This window comes from Silurus aristotelis, assembly GCF_946808225.1.
Source record: "Silurus aristotelis genome assembly, chromosome: 21".
Lineage (NCBI taxonomy): Eukaryota > Metazoa > Chordata > Actinopteri > Siluriformes > Siluridae > Silurus > Silurus aristotelis.
The window spans coordinates 5,187,805-5,214,175 of NC_139594.1; the positions used below are offsets into that span (position 1 = coordinate 5,187,805).

The following is a 26,371-nucleotide window of genomic DNA, read 5'->3' on the forward strand; positions in this document are numbered from 1 at the left end:
AAATGTTCTGAAGGTTACAACAGTCAGCAATTAGTAGGAAGTGTACAGGCCTCTGCTCTGAATGACTTCAGCACATCTGCAGCCACAGGACAGCACTAGTCTCTCACACTGCTCTGGTGTGATTTTGGTCCACTCTTCTTTCAGTCTCCTCCACAGTTCGGTGACTGTTGTGGGTTTCTTGGCCATAACTTTGTCGCCAAGGATTTTCCAGAGGTTCTCTATTGGGTTGAGATCAGGACTCTGGGCAGGCCATGTCATTTTTTTTTATGTTTTCAGTTTCAAGGAACTGCTTTACCCGTTTTGCTGTGTGACATGGAGCGTTGTCCTGCATGAACACTGCGGGCTGATTGGGTGATGAATGCAGGGAAGGAACCATATGTTGTTGAAGAAGGTTCTGATAAACATTTGCATTCACTCTGCCATGTAGCTGTATAAGAGGCCCAACTCCTACTGCAGAAAACATGCCCCAAACCATGACACTTCCTCCTCCACTTTTCACTGACTTCTTTACACACTTTGGGTTCAGGCTTTCTCCAGTTTGTCACCGAACATAATGTTTCCCATCGGACCCAAATAAATTAAACTTGCTTTCATCACTGAAGTGAACTTTGGACCAGTTCTCCTCTGTCCACACAACATGCTTAGTCTAGCCTTTTGATTCGTTCTGCTAATGAGAGGTTTGGTCACTGCAGAGTGGGCTTTTAGTCCAAATGCTCTTAAACGTCGAGACACTGCATGACGAGACAGATCCTTACCCTGTTCAGCGCTGCCCACTGAGATCCTCCGCAGTATCCTGTCCTCTCTTGTATTTGTCTTCCGTGGACAACCAGCCTTCTTGGCAGACTTGAATGAGTTTGTGATGTTGTAAAGATTCAATATTCTTTAAATCACAGATTTGGAACGACCAACTTATCTTGCTATGGCTGATAGGGTCATCCCTTTGGCCTTCATATGGACAACCTGCTGACGGAGGCTTTCAGTCACTTTAGAACGACCTACCATCTTGCAGAGTTGGTCCAGTTAAATAGGGGTTGACAGATAATCAAGGAAATTAGCACCAGGTTCCAGATTAACACCAATAACTGGGAGGTATCTGAAAGTGTTCTCTAATTTTGATCAGTGTGTTTTCTGCAAAATAATGTTTTTTTTTTTTTTAATGCCTTAGCTAATTCGTGGAAAAGGTGTTCTGGTAGCATGGTATAGACAGGACAAAAACTCCAACTGTTGAGCAGTGAAGATGACATTATTCCAGAATTGTTCAATTGTTTATAAATAGTTTTTTAATTTTGATCGCCAGTGTGTGTGCAGTACATGTGCACGTGTAGTGAGCGTAGCTAAAGACTTCCCGTTGACGTCATCAAACACGGTCAATCTCGCGAGATTTCCTTCTTCGCTCACAGGCAACCCGAGCTAGCACAGTGGTGATCAGCGCTGTGTCAGAATGCCGTCGATTGAATACGACGAGTAAGTATCTCTTCCACAAATAAGACAATTTTGTGTTAATTATTACACACCAGTCTGATTCCTGATATCTTTCGTAGCTCGAAGCCAAGTTGGGCCGACCAGGTGGAGGAAGAAGGGGATGAAGGTAAGGTTTAGCACGCGCGTGGGCTACAAAAAAAAAGCCAGGCCAAGCGGCGGAGTCCCAAATTACTGCGCACTTCCTGTATAGGCTAACTACATAGGGTACAACGTTCACTTAGGCATTACATGTAGTGAACTTACACATGTAAGGGCACTACATGTGTATTTGGGATCGACCCCGTAAGACGGCCGATTTAGCTTTACATGCATTATACCCGCGAATGTATCTATTTGTATATGTATTACACAGAATGTCGTTACATTTTTAGCCAAATAGCTTCATAAGTCAGCCTTCGGTTTCCAAACTGTTTTTTTTTCACCGTTAGTCCTACATGTCCCGCCTCTTCGCCGATAGCCAATTGTGACGCAGGCTCTTGATAGATAACCAATCAGGGGCGGAGTTATGAATGTAGTATATGTGTTATAATCGTGTAGGAGAGTGGAGGTTCGGGTTGGTACTTTAAATGTTGGTACTATGACGAGTAAAGGGAGCGAGATAGCTGATATGATGGAGAGGAGAAAGGTAGATATGTTGTGTTCAGGAGACCAAGTGGAAAGGAAGTAAGAACAGGAACATTGGAGGTGGAGGTTTAAACTGTTCTATCATGGTGTGGATGGAAAGAGAAATGGTGTAGGGGTGATTCTGAGGGAAGAGTACAGTAAGAGTGTAGTGGAGGTGAAGAGAGTTTCTGATAGGGTGATGATCGTGAAGGTGGAAGTTGAAGGGATCATGATAAATGTCATCAGTGCCTATGCTCCACAAGTCGGCTATGAGATGGAGGAGAAGGAAATATTCTGGAGTGAATTAGATGAAGTGGTAGATGGTGTACCTAGAAAAGAACAGTTAGTGATTGGGGCAGACTTTAATGGACATGTAGGTGAAGGGAACAGAGGTGATGAGGAGGTGATGGTAGGTATGGCTTTAAGGAGAGGAATGTGGAAGGGCAGATGGTGGTAGATTTTGCTAAAAGGATGGAAATGGCAGTGGTGAACACTTATTTTAAGAAGAAGGAGGATCATAGGGTGATGTATAAGAGTGGAGGAAGGTGCACACAGGTGGACTATGTGCTATGCAGGAGTTGCAACCTGAAGGAGATTGGAGACTGTAAGGTGTTGGCGGTGGACTGTGTAGCTAGACAGCATCGGATGGTGGTCTGTAGGATGGTTTTGGAGGTGAAGAAAAAGAGGAGGAGAGTGAGGACTGAAAGAAGAATAAGATGGTGAAAACTGAAGGAGGAAGACTGTAGTGTGAGGTTCAGGGAAGAGGTCAGACAGGGGCTCGGTGGTGGTGAGGAGGTGTTGGATGATTGGGAAACTACTGCAGGAGTGATGAGGGTGGCAGCTAAAAAAGTACTTGGTGTGACATCTGGAAATAGAAAGGAAGACAAGGAGACGTGGTGGAATGTGGAAGTGCAGGAGAGCATAAGGAAAAAGAGGTTTGCAAAACAGAAGTAGGATCGACAGAGTGATGAGAAAAGTAAGCAGGAGTACAAGGAGATGCAGCAGGAGGTAAAGAGGGATGTGGCTAAAGCCAAGGAAAAGGCATATGAGGAGCTGGAGGAGAAGTTGGACACTAAGGAAGGAGAAAAGGATTTATACCGATTGGCCAGGTAGAGAGACAGCTGGAAAGGATGTACTGCAAGTTAGAGCAATAAAGGATGGAGAGGGAAATGTGTTGACTAGTGAGGAGAGTGTGTTGAGAAGATGGAGGGAGTATTTTGAGCAGCTGATGAATGAGGAAAATCAAAGAGAGAGAAGGTTGGATGATGTGGAGATGGTGAAGCAGGAAGTGGATAGGATTAGTAAGGAGGAAGTGAGAGCAGCGAATAAGAGGATGAAGAGTGGAAAGGCGGTTGGACCAGATGACATACCGGTAGAAGCATAGAGATGTTTAGGAGAGATGGAAGTGGAGTTTTTAACCAGATTGTTTAACAGGATTCTGGAAGGGGAGAGGATGCCTGAGGAATTGAGAAGGAGTGTGCTGGTACCGATCTTTAAGAATAAGGGATGTGCAGACCTGCAGTAACTACAGGGGAATTAAGTTGATCAGTCACACCATGAAGTTATGGGAAACAGTAGTGGAAGCCAGGCTGAGAGAAGAGGTGACCATCTGTGAGCAACAGTATGGTTTCATGCCGAGGAAGAGCACCACAGATGCATTATTTGCTTTGAGGATGCTGATGGAGAAGTATAGAGAAGGACAGAAGGAATTGCATTGTGGATTTGTGGATTTAGAGAAAGCATGGAGAGAGGAGCTGTGGTACTGTATGAGGAAGTCAGGTGTGTCAGAGAAGTATGTGAGGGTGGTGCAGGACATGTACGAGGACAGTGTGACGGCAGTAAAGTGTGCAGTAGGAACGACAGACTGGTTCAGGGTGGAGGTTGGACTGCATTAAGGATCGGCCCTGAGCCCTTTCCTGTTTGCAGTGGTGATGGAAAGGTTGACGGACAAGGTCAGACAGGATTCTTCCTGGACTATGACGTTTGAGGATGATATTGTGATTTGTGGTGAGAGTAGTGAGCAGGTTGAGAAGAGCCTGGAGATGTGGATTTATGCGCTGGAGAGAAGGGGAATGAAAGTCAGTAAGAGTAAAACAGAGTACATGTGCGTGAATGAGAGGGAGGGTAGTGGAGTGGTCCGGTTGCAGGGAGAAGAGGTGGAGATGGTGGAGGAGTTCAGGTACCTGGGGTCAGCAGTGCAAAGTAATGGAGAGTGTGTTAGGGAAGTAAAGAAAAGAGTGCAGGCAGGGTGGCGTGGTTGGAGAAGAGTGACCGGAGTGATTTGTGATAGAAGAGTATCTGTAAGAGTGAAAGGGAAAGTTTATAGGATTGTGGTGAGACCTGCACTGTTGTATAGATTAGAGACAGTGGCATTGAGTAAAAGGCAGGAGGTGGAGCTGGAGGTAGCAGAACGTTTTCCCTACACTTGAACTAGGAGACCCAACCCTGTTCCAGCCTGACGGTGCACAAAGCTTTACATGGGCTGGAGCAAAATATGTCCTGCTATAGAGCTCTGACCTCAACCATGTTGAACTTTTTTGGGATGAATGTGAACATCATCCCAAACATGTGACAGCACCACAGGACTCGCCACCTACATCAGTACCTGACTTGACTTGTGTCTGAATAAAACTCGCACAAATCTCCACAAAATTTAGTGGAACATCTTACCAGAAGAGTGGAGCTCATTATTAGAGCAAATGGAGTATAAGTGTGGAAAGGGGCATTAAAAAAAGCACAACTTTAAGGAGCATTATGGTCAGGTGTCCACAAACATTTTGTCCATGTAGTGTAAATTTGAAATTCCTGCCATACACAACAAGTAAAGGGAATGCTTTTAAATGTATATTTGCATGTCATGCAGGTTGTTATATAGGTGAAGGTGCTATTTGCCTTTCATTTCCCTGATGGAGATGTGGTCATTGATGTGTATCTGAGGAGCTTCTTGTTCAAACATGTTTTGAAACGTATTAATTAGTGAGGGTTTAGGGCTTTGGTCAAGATTAGTGGTGCTGGGGCTTGAACCCCTGACTTTCCCATCAGTAACCAAAAACTTAATAAATGAACATCTGTATATATTTTCCTTCCTTGTCAATCGAAATTGTTCTATTTGTTGCCTTCTGTTTACTTTTAAATGTTACTTTTCAATCAGCATCTTTTAAATCAGTCTTTTGACCATTTCCCTGCGATTGTGTTCGGTCTCCTCGTCGTACACCTTTCACTTTTATCTCTGACTTGGTTTTAAATGATTGTGTGAAAGACAGCTGTGCTTCTAAACAAACTGTTTTAATGTTTCCTGTCATGTCCTCTGCAGCATCAATTGGTAGGTAGTAGGGAAACTACATCAATGTAAAGGACGGGGTTAAAACTGAGCTGCTTTTGTGCGAGTAAATATTTATATCATTTGTTTGTATTTGTTGAAGGCACCCTTCCATCCCCAAAGGAGACCGTCAAAGGCAACATCAAGACTGTAACAGAATACAAGATAGATGATGATGGAAAGAAGGTCAAGGTGAGAACAGTTGTGTAAACACTTCGTTAAATTGTCTAGGTTCAAAATTCATTTCTTACCTGTACACCGCCGTTTCCTTTCGATTACAGATCGTCCGAACTTTCAAAATCGAGACGAGGAAAGCCTCCAAAGCTGTTGCTCGGAGAAAGGTATGATTGTTGGAGCTGCCATGTTATATTTTATGCATGTAATCTGCCTATGATTAATGAAATTCCTGTCTCCCTTTATGCAGAATTGGAAAAAATTTGGAAATTCTGAATTTGACCAACCCGGGCCTAATGTTGCTACCACCACAGTCAGTGATGACGTCTTCATGACCTTCATCTCCAGTAAAGAGGTGCGTAATTACATTTTCTGCTGATATTTATCCAGTTGAAGGTGTGGTACAGTACAACACTACATTTTACATTTTGTTGTACATGCAGAATTTAATCAAGTGGGAAATGTCACACGTCAGTGTAGTGGTTTAAATGATTGATAATTGGGATGAATAGAAAGTAGAAATGGATGATTTTAAGAAAGGCCTTATTGTAGGGGTGCAAAGGATTGCGGTTCACCCGTATGGATCGCGACTCACGTTTCTGTATGCACTTTTTTTTTTTTTGCTGATCTGAAAATTGATCTGATCCATAACTCAAAAGCCGTATGTTGGTTGGCTGCGGAATTGATTGATTTATTGAAGATAGATAGATTGATTGATTGAACAGTAGTGGCAATGGATCAATTTAATGGGTGAATTGTTGATTTAATGGACGGATGGATAGATTTATTGATGATTGAGTGGATTAGATCAAATGTTGGGTGAATGAATAGGTGGATATTAAGGCTTGTTAGATCGATAAATGAATGGTTGATGTTGATGGATGGATGAAAGAGTGGATTTGATGAATTGATGGGCTGAAGATTTAATTGATACATTATCACCCTGAAACCTTTAGTGCAAATCAGACCCTGACATGATTTTCCTTTTTAGGACTTAAATTCTCAAGACCAGGATGAAGATCCTATGAACAAGCTGAAAGGCCAGAAGATTGTGTCCTGCCGTATTTGTAAAGGGGATCACTGGACCACACGTTGTCCCTATAAAGACACTCTGGGTCCCATGCAGAAGGAGCTGGCTGAGCAGCTGGGCCTGTCTACTGGGGAGAAGGAGAAGACTTCGGGTGGGGGTGAGTGTCAGAAAGCTCATTTCTTGGGGTTTAATAGCTCTGATTCCCCTGAAGGGGTTTCACTTGGGTTATTAACACTGACTGTCCCATCATTCTTTTAATCCATTTAATGTTCCAGTATGTCTGAGAAACAGGTCAGGTCCTGTTATGAATTCTTTAAGCAACTGATTTCCCATGTTAGAAGATTTAGTTTCAACTTTATATCTGTCACAGCTCTGACACGGGAGATTCCTTCTTAAAATTCGATTAAAAGTCACTTTCCAGAATTTATGTCCATAACAGAAATTGGACTTCCTCTGTTGTTTAGATGCTGAACTGTTACATAATTTCCTACTTTTCTGTAAATGCTTTCATAGAGCCGGAAATTCCATTTTTATGAACTCCCTGCTCTATAGGAAAAATTTTTCCAGAGAGTCACAATACAAAGGCTTGTAAAACATCACAATCCTACACTAACAGTCTTCCCCGCTTGTGATTTTAGAGCCTGAGCCAGCTCAGCCGGTCCAGAGCAAAACCGGGAAGTACGTTCCTCCCAGTCTGCGAGATGGAGCCACGCGCCGAGGAGAGTCCATGCAGCCCAACCGCCGAGGTGCGTCAAGTTCCATGCAGTATTAACACTTTCCCCTGTAAATGTGTTCAGTTCTTATTGTTTTAACGTGTTTGTTTACGCCCAGCTGATGACAATGCTACAATCCGTGTGACCAATCTGTCCGAGGACACGAGGGAGACGGATCTGCAGGAGCTCTTTAGACCATTCGGCTCCATCTCTAGGATCTACTTGGCCAAGGATAAGAACACGGGCCAGTCCAAAGTAAGTCTGATTACTATCTAAAAGTATGCAAGTGCATAATAATGTAGTACATTAGTACTGATAACACGGCGAAATCAGGATCATCTCTTTATCCGACAGTGGAAACTTTCCACATCTGGATGAAAAGACATGCTGCTACGAGTGCTGCATGTTTAATGGTATTGGAATCTCGAAATCATCCTGCGCGGTTATACAACGGCAAAATGTTGCTAGTTTTTTATTTACAATAAATAAGCGCACAAGTAGACTTGACGCCGCCCACTTTCTGAGGAGAGTTTGCAGATTTTCCGCACCACAAACAAAATTTTAAAAGTCAGTTTCTATGTGGCGTGTGGTGTCGCATAGCTTTCCGGTGTGCACTGTGGAGACCAGGTGAAGATAAATGCTGAGCGGACAAGCCAAAAAAAAAAACCGCTACCTCAGTTGTATGGCGATATTTTGTCTTTAAGTTTGCCAACACTGAGCAGAGAGAGGTACTGTGTAAGAGCTGCTAAATTAAAGTTCATACACCATGTGGCAAAACCACAAATTTATACCAGCACACAGAAAAATATGATGAATTGCTTGACTGAGAAAACCCAAACTAGTAAAGAAACAGCTGAACGAAACAAGACAAAACCTTTTACCCGATTAGAACAAAACACAATTCCAGATGTTTGCGAGTGTCACGCCATATGATGTGTAACAGATCTCACTGGTTCTGGGTTGGAAAAGAACCTTTTATTTCATTCACTTTTGCCCTGGTGCTTTCCTTCTCTTGAGTGGTGGGTCTGACACACTCACTCGCAGGCTCTCACTTCTACCCTCAACGCTGATATCTCTCTATCTCTCATTAATCATCTCATTTGTTACATCCTGTGTAAATGTCCCACTTTGTACAAAATCAGTTTACATTAATTCAAATGAATTTATTATGACGAACGTTTCTACTTTTAAAACATTAATTTCCTCATTATCGCTGTGGGTGCATTTTCCCAAGTTACTTATGATGCAATTTATTATATTACAATTACATATGGCAAAATTGACCTCATTAATTGCAACATGACATTTTTCCCAAATCGTAGCAGCCCTAGCTGCTACCCTGAGGAGGACGAGGTTCCCTTTTGAGTCTGGTTCCCCTCTAGGGTTCTTCCTCATACCATCTCGGGGAGTTTTTCCTTACCACTGTACCCACTGGCTCGCTCATTATGGATCAACAATATGAATGTGTTGAGCTGCTGTATTTGCATTTTAATTCCGCACCAGATTTGTACTCTCTGAAGCTCCTGTAGATAACGTGCGGTTGCATGTTTTCCCCTTCCCACTACTTTATCTGCTTCAGACAGGATGCACGTACATGCTGCACCTGCACACTAGTAGAGGTGTTTGCTTTGTTACATGTCTAAGTGGAAAATCCTCTGCCTCTGCTAAAGAGAGCGAGAGTAACACACTTTTTTTTTTGTGCAGTCAGTCTTAAACAGGGGATGGCCTGTGTGAATTTATCGTTCACACGGATAGTTTTGGAACCAGTAATAGTTCCTCTTCTTATTTACGTCCTTGAAGATAAGACAAAAAATCTCAGCTATTAATAATACAGACAAACTGCAAGCACTTTTGACTTTACTGTTACAAAGCAATTAATTTCACTAAAACATCTCTAATAACCTTTTTTTTTCCGATATCAGAGTCCACCAACAAACCGTGATATTTGTCTTGAATTCTGCTGTGCCGTGGTAACCATCTGAACTGGACTGCTTTTGATTTTCTCTCCTCAGGGTTTTGCTTTCATCAGCTTTCACCGGCGTGAGGATGCAGCCAGAGCCATCGCAGGAGTGTCGGGCTTCGGTTACGATCATCTTATCCTTAATGTGGAATGGGCCAAGTAAGTACTGCTGAAGGAAACCGACTAGACAGTGTGCACATGCTCTTATACAGGAAATGAATAATAACACTTCTTTCCCCTACAGACCATCCAACAACTGAGAGTAGGTGCTCAGTTTATATTCCAGGATGAAGAGGATTGTTCCAGTGGTGAATTACTGTTTAAATAAACACGATGATGAATAATTTGCTGCTTGGTGTGATTATTCTTTATCTAGGATTTCAATCGTAACATTTAGATTTATAAGACATGCAGGTTTTCTTCATGCATGTACATCTTGTGGTTTAGACTGGAGGAACTGATATTAAGCAGCTGCAAAAATTAAATCTATTTTTGTAAAAGAAGAACTTGGTTGAATTTAATTTTTTGTATCATAGTTAAATAAGTATATAGTGTATTTTAAATAACTAGCTGCAGGCGAGGTGGTACGTGGTGTAGGGTTCATGTTGACATTAAAGAAAATGCTTTTTTTATTTCGAGTAAAATCACATGGGAAAGTCTTAGTTTGATAACGTGTGAATGTGTGCCCAACCTTCTGACTGTTTTCTTTCATAGTTTGGACATGTACCAATTATTTAGTAAACAAGTGTTTAACAACCCAGAATATTTTAGATTATGTTGAATGGAGCTACATTTATTTGATGATCGCTCTGCACACTCATGGCATTCTTTAATCAGATTCAGAGGGTAGTCACCTGGAATTGTTTCCAATTTACAGGTTAGTCAAAAGCCCCATTAGTGCTTCTGCAACTGCTATACAAATCAAAATTATAGAAAAAAAAAAGTTAAGGGAAAAGACTTTAAAGAAAAAGGTCAGTCAATCTAATGGTTTTGGCAACCGCACTTGATTCAACACTTGAAACAGGCTTTAATGAGGACCATGCCATGAAAGGAAGAACAAGAGCTACCTCTGCTGCACAGGAAAAGTTTTAGTATCACCAACCTCAGAAACTGCAGATTGCTTCAGTTCTCTAAACTAGCAGATATTACAACATCCATTTTTTTTAGAAGACAGTCAAGGCCTTCATGGTCCAATAGCAGCAAATAAACCATTACTTCAGAGGAACACGCACATGAGATTTGGGCATTAGGATCGCCATTAGATCAGTGAAAAACTGTCCTTTGGGCTAATAAAATAAAGTGTGCTTTTCAGCTCTAAGTGCACTTTGTTAGAGGGCAAACAGAAGGTTCCTGGATGTGTGGTTTCCACTGTAAAGCATTAAGGAGGTGGTGTGGTGGTGCTTTGTTGAAGACACTGTCGGTGATTATAAAAATTGAGGGCACGTTGAACCAGCATGACATCTTTTTGCAATGACATGGCATTCCAATCTGGATTGCACTTGGGATTATTTGTTTTCACCAAACAGGACCATGAACCCGATTGACTCCTCCCACTGAAGTCTACACCATACAGAGAAACAAAAACTAAATGTCCAGATCAAACGTCAAAGAAAAGCTCAAACACTTCACAACTTGTGCAGAAGAGCATCTTGGTCAGAAAAAAAAAAAAATTTAAGACTCCTTCAATTAAATGCAATGCCTTTATCTGCATATTTATTTAATGGCTGATTAGATAATTGCACCTATAAGCAAATGCACATGTGATCCTAATGAAAGTAATAAAAGAATGCATCAGAAACCTCCCTGAGAATAGACAAATCCTTCACTCATAACCAGAAGCCATTTAATTAATTACATAGCATTTTATTGCTGATGTTTATCAGAAAAAAACCACCGAAACAGAAAAGTTTGAACTGAATGAGTTGTCTCTATGACGGGCAACAGAATAAATTTCTCAATACACATTTAAAGAGTTTGACATCCAGTTGATAAGAGCTTTATTTGAAATATTACAACATATAAAAACTACACAATTTATTCCACCACTCTGGGTAGATTGCAAATACACGATTAAAATTACATTTAGAAAATGAATAAAACATCACTTTTAATGGCACTGCACAGACTGCACGTCCATAGAGGAGCCACCTGAGGGGCCAGGCTCAACACCAGCACATGGGTTAATGGAATGAGCTGAATAAGAGGGAGGTGCGGAAAAACCTCCATGCGGAATCGAAATAGTCGGAGGAACGGCTACTCACACACGTCCATCTTCTCCTGTTTTACAGGCTCTGAAAAGGAAATCAAAGAGGAATGAAGTAGAACAACTTTACAGTGCAGGCCACTGATCTTTAAAAGTCAGACATGATCACACCTGTAGCATTGTTCTTCATCTTCTCCTGAACACATTTCTTGATTTCAAGACCGATGGCTTTGGAAAGAGGTGGAGGCACTGCGTTGCCAACCTAGCAAAAAAAATGTTAAAAGCCGATTAGGATTAGTGTTTAAATAAAAAACAAACAAAAGGAGCGTCAAATTAGAGTAAAATATGCAGTGTGAAGAATCCATACCTGTCTGTGTTTGTCCAGGATATTACCAAAGAAGCGATACGTATCGGGAAATCCCTGTGACCGAGAGCATTCTCGAACACTGACCACTCTGTGCTGCTCAGGATGTAGTACACGCCCCTAAAATGCACACAAACAGCTCAAGATTTTGATCGGTCACAGAAGTTGCGTTGATACGAAAAGTCGATTTGCCACTCAGTTGTTTAAGTAAAAGGTCTACTAGTATAAACTAGTAAACAATAAGATGAGAATATGTGATTAGGTGCTATTTAAAAAAAAAAAAGCGCAGCTAATATATTTACCATAATTTCCGGACTATAAAGCGCACCCTCATATAAGCCCACCCACTGAATTTGGCAAAGATTTTTAACATAAACAAGCCGCACCTGTCTACACTAAAACTAATGAACTTTACACAGGCTTTAATGAAAGACACTAAATGCAATATGTTGCGCTTCCTTTAAGAGCATAGCGGTATTTTGGGAATAGACTGCCACTGCATTCTTCCGCTATTACTGGGTGTGTGGAGACCGAGGATTAGGTTATTTTCTGATGCTCATTTCTAAGTTTCTTTGACTAACCCATAACACTGTTGCCAAAAATTAAAAACGCACGAGTTTTGGAAACCTGTCTGTGCTTATGATTTCTTTAGCTCTCCCTTCACCCAGACTCAACGCGCTACAACAGCTTGTATCTAAACAGTAGCCGACCAAGAAAGTCATTGTTTGTCTTCCTCCTTCCTTTCACAACTACAGTGGTCCCTTGATCTACGAGTGCATAAATGTACTAGTTTTCCGAGGTACGAGCGGTCACTCTAGATTTTTTTTTTTGCTTTGTTACGCGAGCAAAAAATTGAGACGCCGCTGCTAGATGGCGAAGCGAAGCCAGAAAGCGAAGAAAAATACACTGAATAAAACCTTATTATATCTTTACATACAATTTCTATTATGTTTTTATACAAGATGTTATTTAGAAATGTATTTTCCAATTTAATAACATGAAACAAAAACACGGTGTCATTTTGAGGGTTGGAACGGATTAATGCCATTAAGTATTTTCAATATGGAAAACTGAATTGATGTGCGAGCAAATTGAGATACGAGCTCGTCGACGGAACGAATTAAACTCGTAGGTCAAGGTACCACTGTATTTCTCTCGGGAGTTTCTTTTTTTTGTCATCGTCATGGAAGTTTTTCTCCCGATGCCGTGCAGCTCAGAAAACAGGTGAGGTGCGTTTTTTCATTCGGAAATTTCATTGGTCTAATGTTATGGGGTTCAGGTTTTTGGCTTGAAGTTTGTGGAACCAGGAAAAACTCAGGAAAAATCCATAAATTAGGCGCTTCATTGTTTAAGCCGCGGGGTTCAAAACGTGGGAAAAAGTAGCGGCTTATAGTCTGAAAAATACGGTAGACATGCAAAAAAGGAAGCACAACATGCAATGGAGGAAGAAATTTAGCAATGATTATAAAACTGTAAGGTGCAGATGCAGAATGAAGATTTATGGGATTATGGGCTATTACGCTTCAAAACATGAACAAAATTGCAGTTCTCAACTATTCTACCATGATATACATGTTTACTGATTAGGGGGGAGGAAAAAAAAACAACCTCTACAACTAAATACGATTCTATAAATCATAAGTGTTGAGTGATTGCGCTCGTGTATGCCCGGATTTTATTGTGCTGTACCTGCTTGCCCATGGGCTCAGGGTTGGTAACGGTGGTGCTGAAGAAGCCGTCCCACTCCAGCCTGCCGTACAATCCGGCCCAGTGGTTATGACGGTTACCCGTGTGAGGCAAACACCATGGGATTAGTGTGTTGAACTGCCTGTCTGCTGGATCACATGGCTTACCTTTACAGTAAATAAAATAAAAGAAGTCATGAGTAAGCAAATTCCACAGGCATGCGTGTCCAACATGGGGGAAGGGGTTTGGGACAAAACCAAAACACACATTACCTCCAGCACATGTACACACTCCTCTCAATGAGCCGGTGCCACTGCGACCATTTTTCTTGTCAGGGTGCGTATACCGTAGCTTTTTTGTGGTGGTTCCATCCCGTAACCGCACATCAATGTTAGGCAGGTCTCTCCAGTCAGAGCCTGGTGCCAGAGGAATGTGACGCATACGTGCTTCCACCAGGGCACTCATATCCTGTAAAAGCCAAACATGCCTGAGTAATGTAGTGAGGAATGGTGAGCTGTATGCCAATGTTTAACAATAGTGACATCTGTGCCACCTATAGCCCATGAGTGGGAACAGGAATTATAAAAAAAGTTTAAAAAATGTTTTAAAATCCAATTTCGATCATCTGCAGCAAATGATTAAAACTGAAATGACTTTACGACCACTTTATGGCAACATGCTGCTATAATAGAGTCTGTTTCGAACAACACAATAAGTATATCCAGTTAGCTGCATTGTTGAGAATAGTGGTCCCCAACCCTTTTATTTGCACCATGGACCGGTATATTGTCAGACAATATTTTCACGGACCGGCCTTTAAGGATCAAGAGTGAGTCATAGATGTGGCAGAGAGAATCTGTTAATTTTCCAAAATAAAACATCGTATAGAATCAGAATAATAAACCGAAAATTATGCAAGTTATGCATTCTTTCTGTGCGGCCCCGCAAGCAGGTGTTTTCCTCTCCAGAATGTAAGAAATGTTTGTATTTAAATTACTCGAGGAATCATTTCGGCTCTAAACCCTCAGGGTGGCCATAAAGAAAATAAACGAGACCAACCTTGCAGATATGGTCCCTGAGGATAGGCTGGTACTGTGCACCTCGAATGTGTCTCTGGAACCAGGATTGTGGCTCGCCATTGTAGGAAATCTCCAAAGCAGAGGCCCCGTTACGAATCTCTGGTAGATCAGACATGGTGTCCCGGACTGTAATAGTTCGATAGATGCCACCATTCCCTCTGAGGAAGAAAAACTTTAGTACACAAAAGAATATAACAGAAAAACGAGTCAGTAGGTGAAGTAGTTACCTGGTTACATTGGAGACGTATTTTTTGTCATCAACCGCTACACTGAGGGAGCATGCCCTTGGAGCAAACACATGCAGGGGTTCTGGGTAGCGTGGAAGTTTCTCACCAGGAGCAGCAGCCAGTATGATTGCCCTGCGTCGTGTCTGGGCCACCCCGTACTGCCCTGCCTACAAAGAACATTAAAGAAATTAGTTCAAAACACACACCAAAAAAAATAAAAATATATGGCTTCTTCAATCAGGAACAAAAACACTTACTTGGAGTACACCAAATGTGCACTGGTATCCCATGCGCACCAGGCACCGCAGAGTGAGTTTCAAGACCATGGAGCGTTTAAAGGACACAAAGTTTCTCACGTTTTCCAAAAGGAAGAACTTTGGCCTGTAGTAGTCACAGTAACTGGAAACAGAAAATGCATAACGATGATTGCATTAATTAAGTCTTAATCTTTGAATAAAAATTTTATTTACAGTAAATAGGCCTGTAATGTTAGGCTTCTTTAATACTGACCTCAAATAAGAGACAACAAGGGAGTTTTTAAACTTTGAGTAAGTACGTGAGTTGAAGCGGTTCATTCCACTGAAACCTTGGCATGGCGGCCCTCCACATAGCATCTCCACATCACCTTTCTGTGGGAGTTTCTGGCCGAGAGAATTGGTCTTCTCTCCAGACATCACCAGCTTCAGCAAAACGTTGCAGTCCTCTGTGAACACTGTGGTACCTGGGTTATTCAGCCTGAAGGCCTGTGCAGCAGGATCCCACATCTCAATTGCCCAGTGGGTCTCAGAGATTCCTTAAAGAAAACCATGGGGTTACATTTTAATAGGCAAAAAGGGAGGAGCAATTATAAATGAAACTGCAGTTGATTGAAAGACTTACCTGCTTGATGGAATCCTTCAGACAGACCACCACAGCCAGAGAACACATCCAGTGTGCGCAGTTTCGGGACTTTGAGCTCTAAAGGCTCCTGCTCTTGGGCATCCTGCGAGGAAGCCTTTCCTTTCCCTTTACCTAAATGACAAAAAGATGCAATGTTATTCTGCAAAGAATTCAGAAAATTAAAACTCAACTAAAACAAATGAAAACGCACCTTTTCCCTTTCCTTTTCCTTTCCCCTTGTTCACAACAGAGCGAGCATGGTTGGGTGGGTCTTCAAAGGTTTTTGATTTGGCATTGTAGGCCTGTGGTAAACAAAAACCTTGTGATCGCAGTCAATATATTGCTTTGCTAGAATTCGTTTGCAAAATAAACTGAGTGTTGGCTTCAGGTCAGTTTAAAGCTGTATAAAATTTATTAATAAGAGAGTCATAGCAGTACGTCATGGATTTCAGTGTTAAATTAATGACTATAGTAATCAGTGCTTTTATCAGTTTTACTAGGTAAAACTAGTTTGTTCCAGTTTTACCTCTAGGAAGTAGAAGCGATCAGGTCCACCGCTGGAGTAGTCCTGCACGCTCTCCACCAGGTCTTCCCCATACTCCACACGACAGCGTCCCAGTACATCTGCCATGTTTACAGACACCTCTTCATCGCTCCAGTAAAGCTGGTTTATATCAGTGTGGTAGCCTGCTTTTGGTCCCTTGTGAGTGTTCTCTGGCCTGTGAAGAATTGTGTTGAATATTTATCAATCCATAAGCTTAAATTGTAGAGATGATTACGAATAGGAATACTTGCCTATATAATTTATAGATGCGCAGTTTGACCTCAGGGTCTGGCTTGCCATTGCTGCGCTTTGTGCAATAGATCTCTTTAATACGTCCAATACGGAATGGCTCGGGAGCATCCAGATTGGATCCTTTGATGTAGTCAGAGGACTTCCTATAATATTCTGGATAAAGGTCTTCATCTACATCCTCTTTCCGATGAGGACGTTTTACTGGGCTTGCAGCTTTCACCCTGGGAGAAAGATTGTTTACTTGCACTACTGTTATTTATAATACTACATAAATATATATATATAAAAAAAAAAAAAGAGACAACGGTTTTAACACATTTATGGACCCGTTTGACCAGCCTTTGCTCTTTACTTACCCAAAGCTAAAAGCCTCAGGTGGCAAGTACACGCTGTCTCCCAGTTTGTACTGCTCCCCCTTCAGGCAAGCAATGGAATACAAGACTTTAGTGTCACTCTCCTCATCCTCCAGGGGATCCAAGGCCCGAGGTATCTCCTGTTCCTCCTGCTCATTTTTTCTAGTGCAGCTGGCACAGAACCTGCATTAAAACAAACCCGTAGAAGACATTAAAATAAATGTTAGGATCGAAAAGCTTTCCTGTCTGCATAAACCAATAGTTTTTATATAGTTTAATATTCTAAAATATTAAAGTTTTGTTCACTTAAAATTGATCAATTATAAAAACAAACTTGTATTTGGAGTCTTCATCTGGGATAACCTGGGGTGGTGTCTCAAACCGAGCAAAATCCCCATCATACCACAGCTGATAAAAGAAGCTTTTTCCATCATCCTCAATGACCTTTATGTCATCAACAAGACCACCCTAAAAGGAAAAGCAAATTTAACAGGACACCTTTAAAAGAATAGTCATAAATCTAAAACAGATTACGATACACAAACCACACATGCACAACTGATTAAAGTAGGCAGGTAAGAGAACTGATTATACTCCTATTAGATTATCTGCAATGTCTACAAGCACAAACCTGAACAGCATACTTTCTGTAATCTAGCACATGTACCAAAACCCAGTACAATCCACCAGTTGTTTACAAGATTAAAAGGAAGCAAAAATCAATCACACCTCCATGAACCAGTCCTCTGAAGGAGCCTTGTAGAACACGTTGACTTTGCCCTGCACAAAGCTTAGCTGCATGTCCTCACACTCATCCACAAGAACGAGTTCTAGAGGATCAGAGGACTCCCCAAGAACGGTGTCTGTGCCACGGAAGAACCAATGGGCATGAAACATCTTCTCATTGTCCTCCCACAAAGCTGTGATCCTGAAATATAAATAAAAATGTCTCAGCAGGGAAGAATTTTGCCACATAACCTACACGAGCCATGAGATATTTGCAGTAAATAAAGAATTTTAAACTTAAAACCAAACCTGACCATGTTTGGTGAAGTACACATGCATAATAAGTAACAATCTAGCTAGAAGCTTGTTTGTGATAAATTTTGAAGTTTTGCATTAGTAAGGGAAATTACATTTAAATTCATTATATGAGAACCAAAAAAAAAAAAAAAAAAAAGTTTCATTATGGGTCTCAAACTAGTCAAAAAAAAGTTTCCCATCAAAAGTTTATTTTTCAACCCAAATATTAAATTAGTTGGAGAGCAGTTTTGGAAGTTAATCTCATCTTTCTGCAAATATTGAAGCACCAGTTACCTGGCAAGGTACAATGCATGAGAGGGGTCATCTGGGCTGACTGAGACACAGTCTCCAACTTCCAGCACCTCATTTTCCACACGCACCTTCATATAATAGTCACGCTTTCCTTCAGACTGTAGAGGGGGAGAAAAACCTTTAAATGAATCACTAAACAATAAATGTGACCAGAGGAATGATTAATTATTAGGCAAACAAGTCAACCACATTTAAGGTTTTTTTTCCTCTTCAAATGACTGTTGTTGCCACTAGTAAACATACATACCCTAATTGGGTCTCCCACCCAGGTGATCTTATTCTTGGTCTGTTTTTTCTTTGCTTGGGACACCTTTTTTGGCACACCTTTAAGAAGTGGCAAGACCTCTTCTTCGTCTATATTCTCATCATCCTCTGCTTCCTTCACTGCCATGTTGGGACATCTGGATAAAATACAAATCTGTTGCTCAATTCTCCAGCAATGGGATTATTAGACCGTTCCAGCATCAGCCAGCAAACATTCAACAGAAACGATCCCTGGTGTTCAATAGTATTACTCACAACCAAAACACACTTTCTTTAAATGGAAAGTATGAGAACACAATACAGGGTGTCCAGGACACAGAATCATTACAGATAAGCCTAGGTTTAAGCACAACTAATACCAGAGATGGTTAAATTAAACGTGAAAATGTATCACGCTAGCCACGTCTCGCACAAGGACTCGTTACAAACCAAAAAAAAAAACAACATTTCCACAATGTAAGAAATGATCCAGCAAAAGTACATACCTTCTTTTTTGACAGGCCTGCTTGCTGCGACCACCACCTCCAAATTTAATCATGTCCTTACATGAAGAACATTTACCACAATCTGGAGCTTGGCACACCTGGAGGAATATAGTAAACATTAAAACCAAGTGAAATGGGAATCCCCTAACTTTTAGGCCAAATTGCAAATGTTTGGTGCAGATTGATGTTTACCTCAGACTCTAATAACACCTGTTAATTACTTGCAAAATCACTTAAGCAGTTTTATATGAACATCTGTTATTTATATAGCAGTCCTTCCACACATACAGCATGGCATTAGGTTTTTTTTAAACCCCAAACAGCCCATAATAGCTCAGTAAACATGTCTTGCTTTCTCCTTAAACTCACCTCACAGACCCCACAACGCTGCCTCTTGGCTCCTCCATCCTTATTATTTTGATCGATCTGCTCTGCAAAGAAGGCATCAAAGATCTGATACACCAGCTTTGTTGTGGTAGCTTTTGTTGGGCCCTTGAGGTCCTTCTCAATCTTTGTAGGATGACGAATAGCCTGTCTTCTGGCTGCTCTCCTAAAAACAAAAACAAAAAGAAATAGGGGAAAGGGGACACGCATTAGAAACAAACAGCTGAACAAGATGAAACCACTTACTAACTAAGCAGCAATGGAGACATGCGATTTTTTATGAGGGGCGAAAAAGAAAAAAATAATCAATGCAGAGCTCTTCAGGGCAGGGTGATGCAGGCTTTTTTTTTTTTTTTTTTTTTTTTTTTTAGAAACAATTCACAACTAATTTTTAAACCTATAGCAAGGGGTTTTAAATCTTGGTGAACAAAGTCCATAATGCAAATATTTCTCAACATGATTAAAGATCCACTGCTCGATAGTTAGAGGTTCATTTTCAGGTCATATTTAGGCCAACAGTACAATGCACACTAAAAATTACATCATGAGCACTGCAACTGAGCTACACCACCCCTCCCTTACAGCCAATCATGAGCTCCAGCAATCAGGGCTTCCCATTAAAAAAAAGAAAAAAATAATAATATTCACAAGCACTCCAGAGGCGCAAATTAGAGGTTACCTACCAGTACAGCAGCATGCTGCATTAGGGAATGCCAGAGAAGCATTAGACATTAACATAGCACAAGCAGCAGCAAAACCATTTGTGAACCCAAACCCACAAATTGAACACAAAAAAATTGATTCTGTAACAAAAGAAGGAGGAGTACCTACACCTTTAGATTATGTAATACAACCACTACTGGGAAGGTTCTTCCCCATGTATTTTTGAATTGGTATTTATTTTCTGTTAATTCTAGGTCCTGTGAAGTCCAACTCAGTTTTAGGTCTTGTTTTCACAGTTTGTCATACAGCAGAGGTAATTGTTTTCGGTTGACTCGAGTGAATGAATACATCAGTAAAGTAACTCTGTAGTCAGTTAAACAAAAATAGAGTCACAACCTAGACATGCATATAAAGGAAACATTTTTACAAATATTGCAAATATTGTTTTTGTTCTGCATATACAGTACAGACCAAAAGTTTGGACACACCTTCTCATTCAAAGAGTTTTCTTTATTTTTATGACTATGAAACATCACACTGAAGGCATCAAAACTATGAATTAACACGTGGAATTATATACATAAAAAAGTGAACTGAAAATATGTCATTGTAAGTTCTTCAAATGACATTTTCAGTTTACGTTTTTGTTATGTATATAATTCCATATATAATTCCACATGTGTTAATTCATAGTTTTGATGCCTTCAGTGTGACTACAATTTTCATAGTCATGAAAATAAAGAAAACTCTTTGAATGAGAAGGTGTGTCCAAACTTTTGGTCTGTACTGTATATATCTTTAAAAAAAAAAAAAACACATTATGGGCCCCAGCCTTATGTTCAAGCATACACCTGTCAGCCACCCTGATATTAATGTTGACTGTTTGCAAATCCCCCCCGTAAACACTGCATACCTCTTGCCAAGAGTGACTCCAGCCAGTTTAATGAGGTCCCTCATGCATGGGGTAACAATGATGGGCTGTTCATCAGAATCTCCGGCCTCGTCGTAGCTTTCCACTTGCTCCACAACAAACTGGGCATGGCGAAGGAGTGTGTCCTCAGTAAAGCGATTGAAGTTCAGCCCAGCCGGAGGTACTGTGGTCTAAAAAGTGATTATAGCAACTTTTTCAGAAAACTTCTAGTGAAACTCATTAAATTGCTTGATGATACTTTAAATATTAACCTCAATTCTGTTAAGCAGGTCCTCATATGTAGCATCTGGGTTCTTCTGAAGAAACTCTACCACAATCTTACTCATGTAGATCTTCTCCTGCATCAGTGCAAAGATTAGAGAGTATTCCTCACTTGGCTCCATTAGAATGTAGTCCGCAAATGCTGCAGAAAGCAAGAGACAAACCACATTCAGCTAATGCAAAACAATTTTGGTTGTAGGAGCACTACCTATAACAGATTATGATTCTACCTGTTGTAAAGCCAATCAGAGCTTTCTCTCCTCCATCAAAGCCAGTAATCCACCAAGCATTTATTGGTCCCAGCTTTTTGGCAGGTACACCACCTTGAAAACATAATTTTAGTCATAAGGAGGCAAATATAGCGCATTTACTGTTGCGGGATTCTTCAAACATACCATCCATACAAGGATTGTCATCATAGATGGGCTTGACAGAACAACTGAAGTACAACTCAACATTCTTCTCGATAAGGCCAGAATCAAAAGGACACAGATGGCCACGTTTGTCATAGACACTGAAAAGAAAAAAAAAAATTAAGTGATTGTTTATACTCAATATTCAATTCAATTGAAACTAAACTCAATTTAAACCTGAATTCTTCCTACCTAAAGTTTGTAATCTTGTGTTGAGGCAGATCATCATAACTTTCAAACCCATCTTCATTAGAGTCAAACAATGAAAGACGTTCATCCGTTAACATCTCTGGTTCATCAAGCTGCCATTAAGATACAATTAGGCATTAATACAGGGGATTTCTTAATTAAAAATAAACGTCAGTAAAAGAAGAAAATAAATAAAATGACATTACTGCATCATCAGGATCTCCCTGGAAAAACTTGAGGTCAGAGTCATCTAGGTACTGCCTGCAGTCAGGACATTTGGGTGGAGGTGTCTGAAATGGCAGAAATGAACATTAGAGATGTATGAGCCAGCGAAGGTAAGAAAAAGCAGGCTGGACAGATCACCTTGGCTGTGTTCTCAGGCTTGGTCTTCTCAGCATTGGAGTTTTCAGTGGTTGGTCTAAGAGGTAAGTATAAGTGTAAAGTCAGTCAGAAATGTGATGACAATGCTAAGTGCCTTAAAGTCCCAGATAAATACCCAGAGCATCTTCAAGGAGACAGGTACTGAAAAAAGGTAAAAAAAATAATAAACAACCTACTTTTCATCCTCTTCTGTTTTAAGGCGCTTCTCTTCTCGGGCCTTTGTTTAAAGAAAAAAAAAAAGAAATACATTTTAATTAGACTCTTGAAAACCAAAACTTACTTCAGAAGACAAAATACACTGCTGTCTACCTCCTCAGCATCAGGTTCCTCAGTGTTAACCTCCGTTTCACCATTTTGTGCCTCACCATTCACCTCATCAGACTTGCGCTTGGGCCTGCAGGAGAAATTTGTCAAAAAAAATAATAATAAATTGCACCCATTTTATATACTGCATATAAATCTTTAATATCACGTTATTTCTGCTTTTACAGGCAAGCATGAAATTTTAATATTTCAATGAAAAAAAAATAGATAGATGCTAAAACATTTGTTAATACTTTAATAATTAGAGTAAAACGTTGCAATACAAAAAACATTAATAAAAAAAAATGACTTGTATCCTTACACTCTTGAGAACATTGATAGGATCGTTTGTTGTTTCCCGGAGTTGCGTGTGACCCGTGAGCTTGCAGGAGATTCTGTTGGATAAATCAGAAAAGATCATACAGCGTTACACACAAACTCAGTGTGATGGATCATAAAAACGTCACTTGCTCGGCCAGTCCGAGGCAGTAAAAAGTAATGACTCACTTTTAGGCTCAGAGTCTGCTTTACTGCGTCTGCCACCCTTGCCCTTTGATGTGCTGGGAGATTTCACGGTTTCTCCTTCATCCCGAGTTTCCATAGCTCCTTCTTTTTCACTGTTATCTTTATGAGAGCCATTTTCGGAGAAGCCGTTTGAGTGTCCGTTCTGCTCTGCCTCATCGCTGTGACCTTCCTTCCCCAAACCTAAAGCCTTCTTCAGCACAGCTTTTACTTCGGATGTGTATACTTCCTAAAATTAACGGCAGGAACAGGAGTAGTGTCAGTCATGCGATCATAAATAATATTAAAAGCATTAAAAGAACAAATAAGAAAAGAAACAGCACACAAGACACTCACCGTAGTAAGTTCAGAGTTTTTCAGCTTGAGCTCCAGGTTTTTGAGTTGGACACGAGTATCATCACGCAGGAAGTCCTGCAGTAGCTGGAGCTTCTCCTTCACACAATCCTAAATTGGAGATCATGCATTCATCCATCAGAAGGGTAGCAGTTTAAAGTAACTTAAAATAAATAAATAAATACAGTTAATTGGGAATGGTTTTCTCTGAGAAATCTGAATAAAACCCATCACATGTTTGGACCATTCAGAATGAAGTGCTACTGGATACCACCAGAAATTGTTCAATAAAGTTAATCAAAACACAAGCAGCTGAAATCCTGCACATTTCTTCTATTTAGATTTTTTTCCCCCTTTCTTTTTAAAGTATTTAACCCTTCAGTTTTTATAATAGAGTTATAAAAGACACCAATTAAGAAAATCATCCATACATTTCATGCAAGTTTTAAACAGCTGTACTTTATAGTTAAGCAGAAATCCAATCGACTACACAAGTCAAGAATTGAGGTTACAAAAAAAAAAGAAAAAAGAAAAAATGCTTTTTACAGATAAGATAAAGGTGTAGAAAGCAATGCCTCCATAAAAGAAAGTATAATGCATCTGGTTACCATTTTGCAATACTATAAAATACTCAAATTAAAGCAGATAGGAAGCCATGTTCATATATTGTATACGCACCTCATCTGACAAACTGCTGTCACCTTTATCCAGTTCCTGCAGTCTGGAAGTACATATAAACACATTTTAGCTGGAGATGAGCAACATACAAAAGTTTACTATCGTTATATTCATCATGAACGTGGTAATCATTGCTCAGCCAAAAGAAATAAACAGGCATACAACAACAAAAACATGCAACAATGGAAAACTTTGCTATAATAACTCACGGCATGAGATTTGACCACAAAAAAAAAAAAAAAAAAAAAGCCTGTTTCCACCACATTAAAAAGTTTGCCCAAAACTATTTTCCTTGCAATTCTGACTTTTTTTCCCCTCTTAAACATCCAATATTTCTGGTACATCCACTGGTATTCATGTTGTGGGCCTGAAGTTTGGAGCCGTTTGTGTATGAATGAGACCACTTTTGCTTCATCAGTCTTGTTCAGTCTCTGCCAGAGCTGATTGTTAGGAGTTCTCAGTTCGATACAATACCAGCCTCTTGATTGTAGACAATTTTATTCTTAACGTGTAAAGCTTTCTGGCACTACAGAAAGAGTGATGCCAAAAAATAAAAACTCAACTGCGAGCAAAACACCTGATTTAGGCAAACTTTTTATTTGAGGTGGAAACATCATCTCCTTGCCGTTTCCTCCCTGTTCCTTCATTTTGCAGGTGTTCCGAGTTCCCTGTCCAGAACACTTCAGAGTTTAGATAGTGGTGCGTCAGTAATAACGGTCATTACAATAATACATTTTTTTTGTGAGCAAATTACTCAAGGAATCATTACAGCCCTAATGTTTACAAACTGGAGTGCTTCTAATGGGTTCTTTAGGATTGATTAAGATTATTTAAGGGTTCTGTAAACTCAATTGAGATTAATCTAGAATGCTTGGCTTCCTAAAGAACCCTGACTGGGAGGGATAGTAAACATATTGACGATGACATGAGCTTTGATATGTAGGATGGATCTATTCCCCCTTCAGCCAGGATTCTTTAAGAAGCAAAGAACTCTAATCTCAATTGACCTTACAGAACCCTTAAAGAACCCTCATTTTCAAAACGATTCATCTTCTGTTGTTGACAATTAGTACCTGTAATAAAAACATGCCCTGGCTCCTCTATTAGAGGTAAGATTTTTACTAGAAATATCGCCAAATCGATATATCGTCAAACCTCCCCAAGCCCAGGGTCATGCCTCCTAATTTTAATTATAACAACCCAGAAAATAAAAGTTTTTCCAAACGCCATGAAATAAAAACAGAACGCATTTCTCGTATGGAAAGACGGTCATCTCTTATTATTGGTTATCTTCCCTTTACAGGATTTAACAGTAAATAAAATGAGCTGAATGATGGAGCCGGATGACACGCGGGATAATCACAGCAAGCAGCCATTATTATTTGGCGCCAAATTCATCCAGGCTGCTGGATGACAGCGGGCGCGTGAACCAAGAAAGCTAGCATGCTAACACCCCCCACCCACACACACACACACACACACACACACAGACAGACCAAAACAAAACCATAGCTAGCGGCTAGTACGGGTTCAGTTACTGCTGCAAAAGCAACTGCTGGCTTTATAGACACATGAAAACCCCACTTGAGGTATATAGTAGATAGTTACCGCAGGTTCGTTGGGAATTCTGAATTTGTGTTTCATTAAAAAATGACAGCCAATAAAGCTACATTTCTATTCTCCATTTTGTTTGAAGCTAACCTACCGCTCTTTGACATCCTCCGGCAAACACAGCGAAGTCCTGGTAGGCATTTTCAGCAGATAAAAACGACAACGTAGTGCAGGCTAAAAGGATTATTCTTTTTAAAAACCACAGTGATTTAAAACAACCAGGTTTAATAAAAACAGTCTGGAGCAGTAGCACAGCTTCACCGCAGCTACCGGGACGTGGCTTTAAACACTCCACAGCAGCCGGGCCGCGTTTTCGCGCGGGTAATATGGACAGTACCACGATTCCAAAGAATAGGGTGCAACCAAGGGAGACACGGCAAACAAACAAACAAATAACCTGTCTATTTGTTTATATTTGCAAATTGTGATTGAAATAGGTTTTTGGAGCAGTTTTGCGTAATTTATTAGATAAAATCGATTTTTAGCTATTAATGTATTACCAAATTATGCATTCGAAACCCCTGCCGTTGCAATGGAATAGTCCAAAGTGTCTCTTCACCATATGATAAACCGTAATGTCGGGTTGCCAGACCCTCGGCTAACACACCACTTCAAATTGTTTGTAATTGCTAATACAAGAGTTTTGATGTCTATTTTTTAAAGTCTGGATTTGGATATATTTTAAGTGTTGCTCGTTTATCTGTGAAGATATAAATGTAAAATAATAATTCTATTTTAGAGTTTTGGATA

General features: G+C 40.3%; 2 protein-coding genes across 6 annotated transcripts; one reads left to right on the forward strand and one right to left on the reverse strand.

Moving 5' to 3' along the window:
- Positions 1–1,321: 1,321 nt before the first annotated feature.
- eif3g (eukaryotic translation initiation factor 3, subunit G) lies at positions 1,322–9,626 on the forward strand (the record flags this gene model as incomplete). 4 transcript variants are annotated; one of them, XR_014530691.1, is made up of 10 exons in its annotated part: positions 1,322–1,464; positions 1,542–1,588; positions 5,508–5,596; positions 5,686–5,745; positions 5,829–5,933; positions 6,570–6,765; positions 7,247–7,354; positions 7,440–8,238; positions 8,366–9,440; positions 9,526–9,626. XR_014530691.1 is itself a non-coding variant. In XM_083524606.1 (10 exons), the coding sequence occupies exons 1-10, from the start codon at positions 1,442–1,444 to the stop codon at positions 9,539–9,541; spliced, it is 888 nt and encodes a 295-aa protein (XP_083380732.1). In that variant the 5' UTR covers positions 1,322–1,441. The 4 variants fall into 4 exon arrangements, 3 of the variants coding, with proteins under 3 accessions (XP_083380732.1, XP_083380731.1, XP_083380733.1); XM_083524606.1 differs by having other exon boundaries at positions 7,440–7,576; positions 9,334–9,440; XM_083524605.1 differs by having other exon boundaries at positions 1,542–1,587; positions 5,504–5,596; positions 7,440–7,576; positions 9,334–9,440.
- A 1,619-nt stretch (positions 9,627–11,245) lies between these two features.
- On the reverse strand, positions 11,246–25,954 carry dnmt1 (DNA (cytosine-5-)-methyltransferase 1). Of its 2 annotated transcripts, XM_083524317.1 has the most exons (34): positions 25,716–25,954; positions 24,011–24,053; positions 23,336–23,443; positions 22,985–23,228; positions 22,800–22,872; positions 22,484–22,568; positions 22,351–22,391; positions 22,157–22,211; positions 22,000–22,083; positions 21,797–21,906; positions 21,587–21,705; positions 21,422–21,514; positions 21,182–21,333; positions 20,913–21,100; positions 19,322–19,502; positions 18,953–19,050; positions 18,451–18,604; positions 18,186–18,301; positions 17,598–17,796; positions 17,203–17,336; positions 16,872–17,051; positions 16,515–16,736; positions 16,246–16,438; positions 15,931–16,021; positions 15,720–15,851; positions 15,351–15,633; positions 15,098–15,239; positions 14,841–15,007; positions 14,594–14,771; positions 13,807–14,002; positions 13,538–13,701; positions 11,852–11,968; positions 11,656–11,746; positions 11,246–11,572 (listed from the first exon to the last, which is right to left on the reverse strand). In XM_083524317.1, the coding sequence occupies exons 1-34, from the start codon at positions 25,760–25,762 to the stop codon at positions 11,535–11,537; spliced, it is 4,518 nt and encodes a 1,505-aa protein (XP_083380443.1). In that variant the 5' UTR covers positions 25,763–25,954; the 3' UTR covers positions 11,246–11,534. The 2 variants fall into 2 exon arrangements, with proteins under 2 accessions (XP_083380443.1, XP_083380444.1); XM_083524318.1 differs by lacking the exons at positions 11,246–11,572; positions 11,656–11,746 and having other exon boundaries at positions 11,852–12,077; positions 13,463–13,701.
- Between the last annotated feature and the right edge of the window lie 417 nt (positions 25,955–26,371).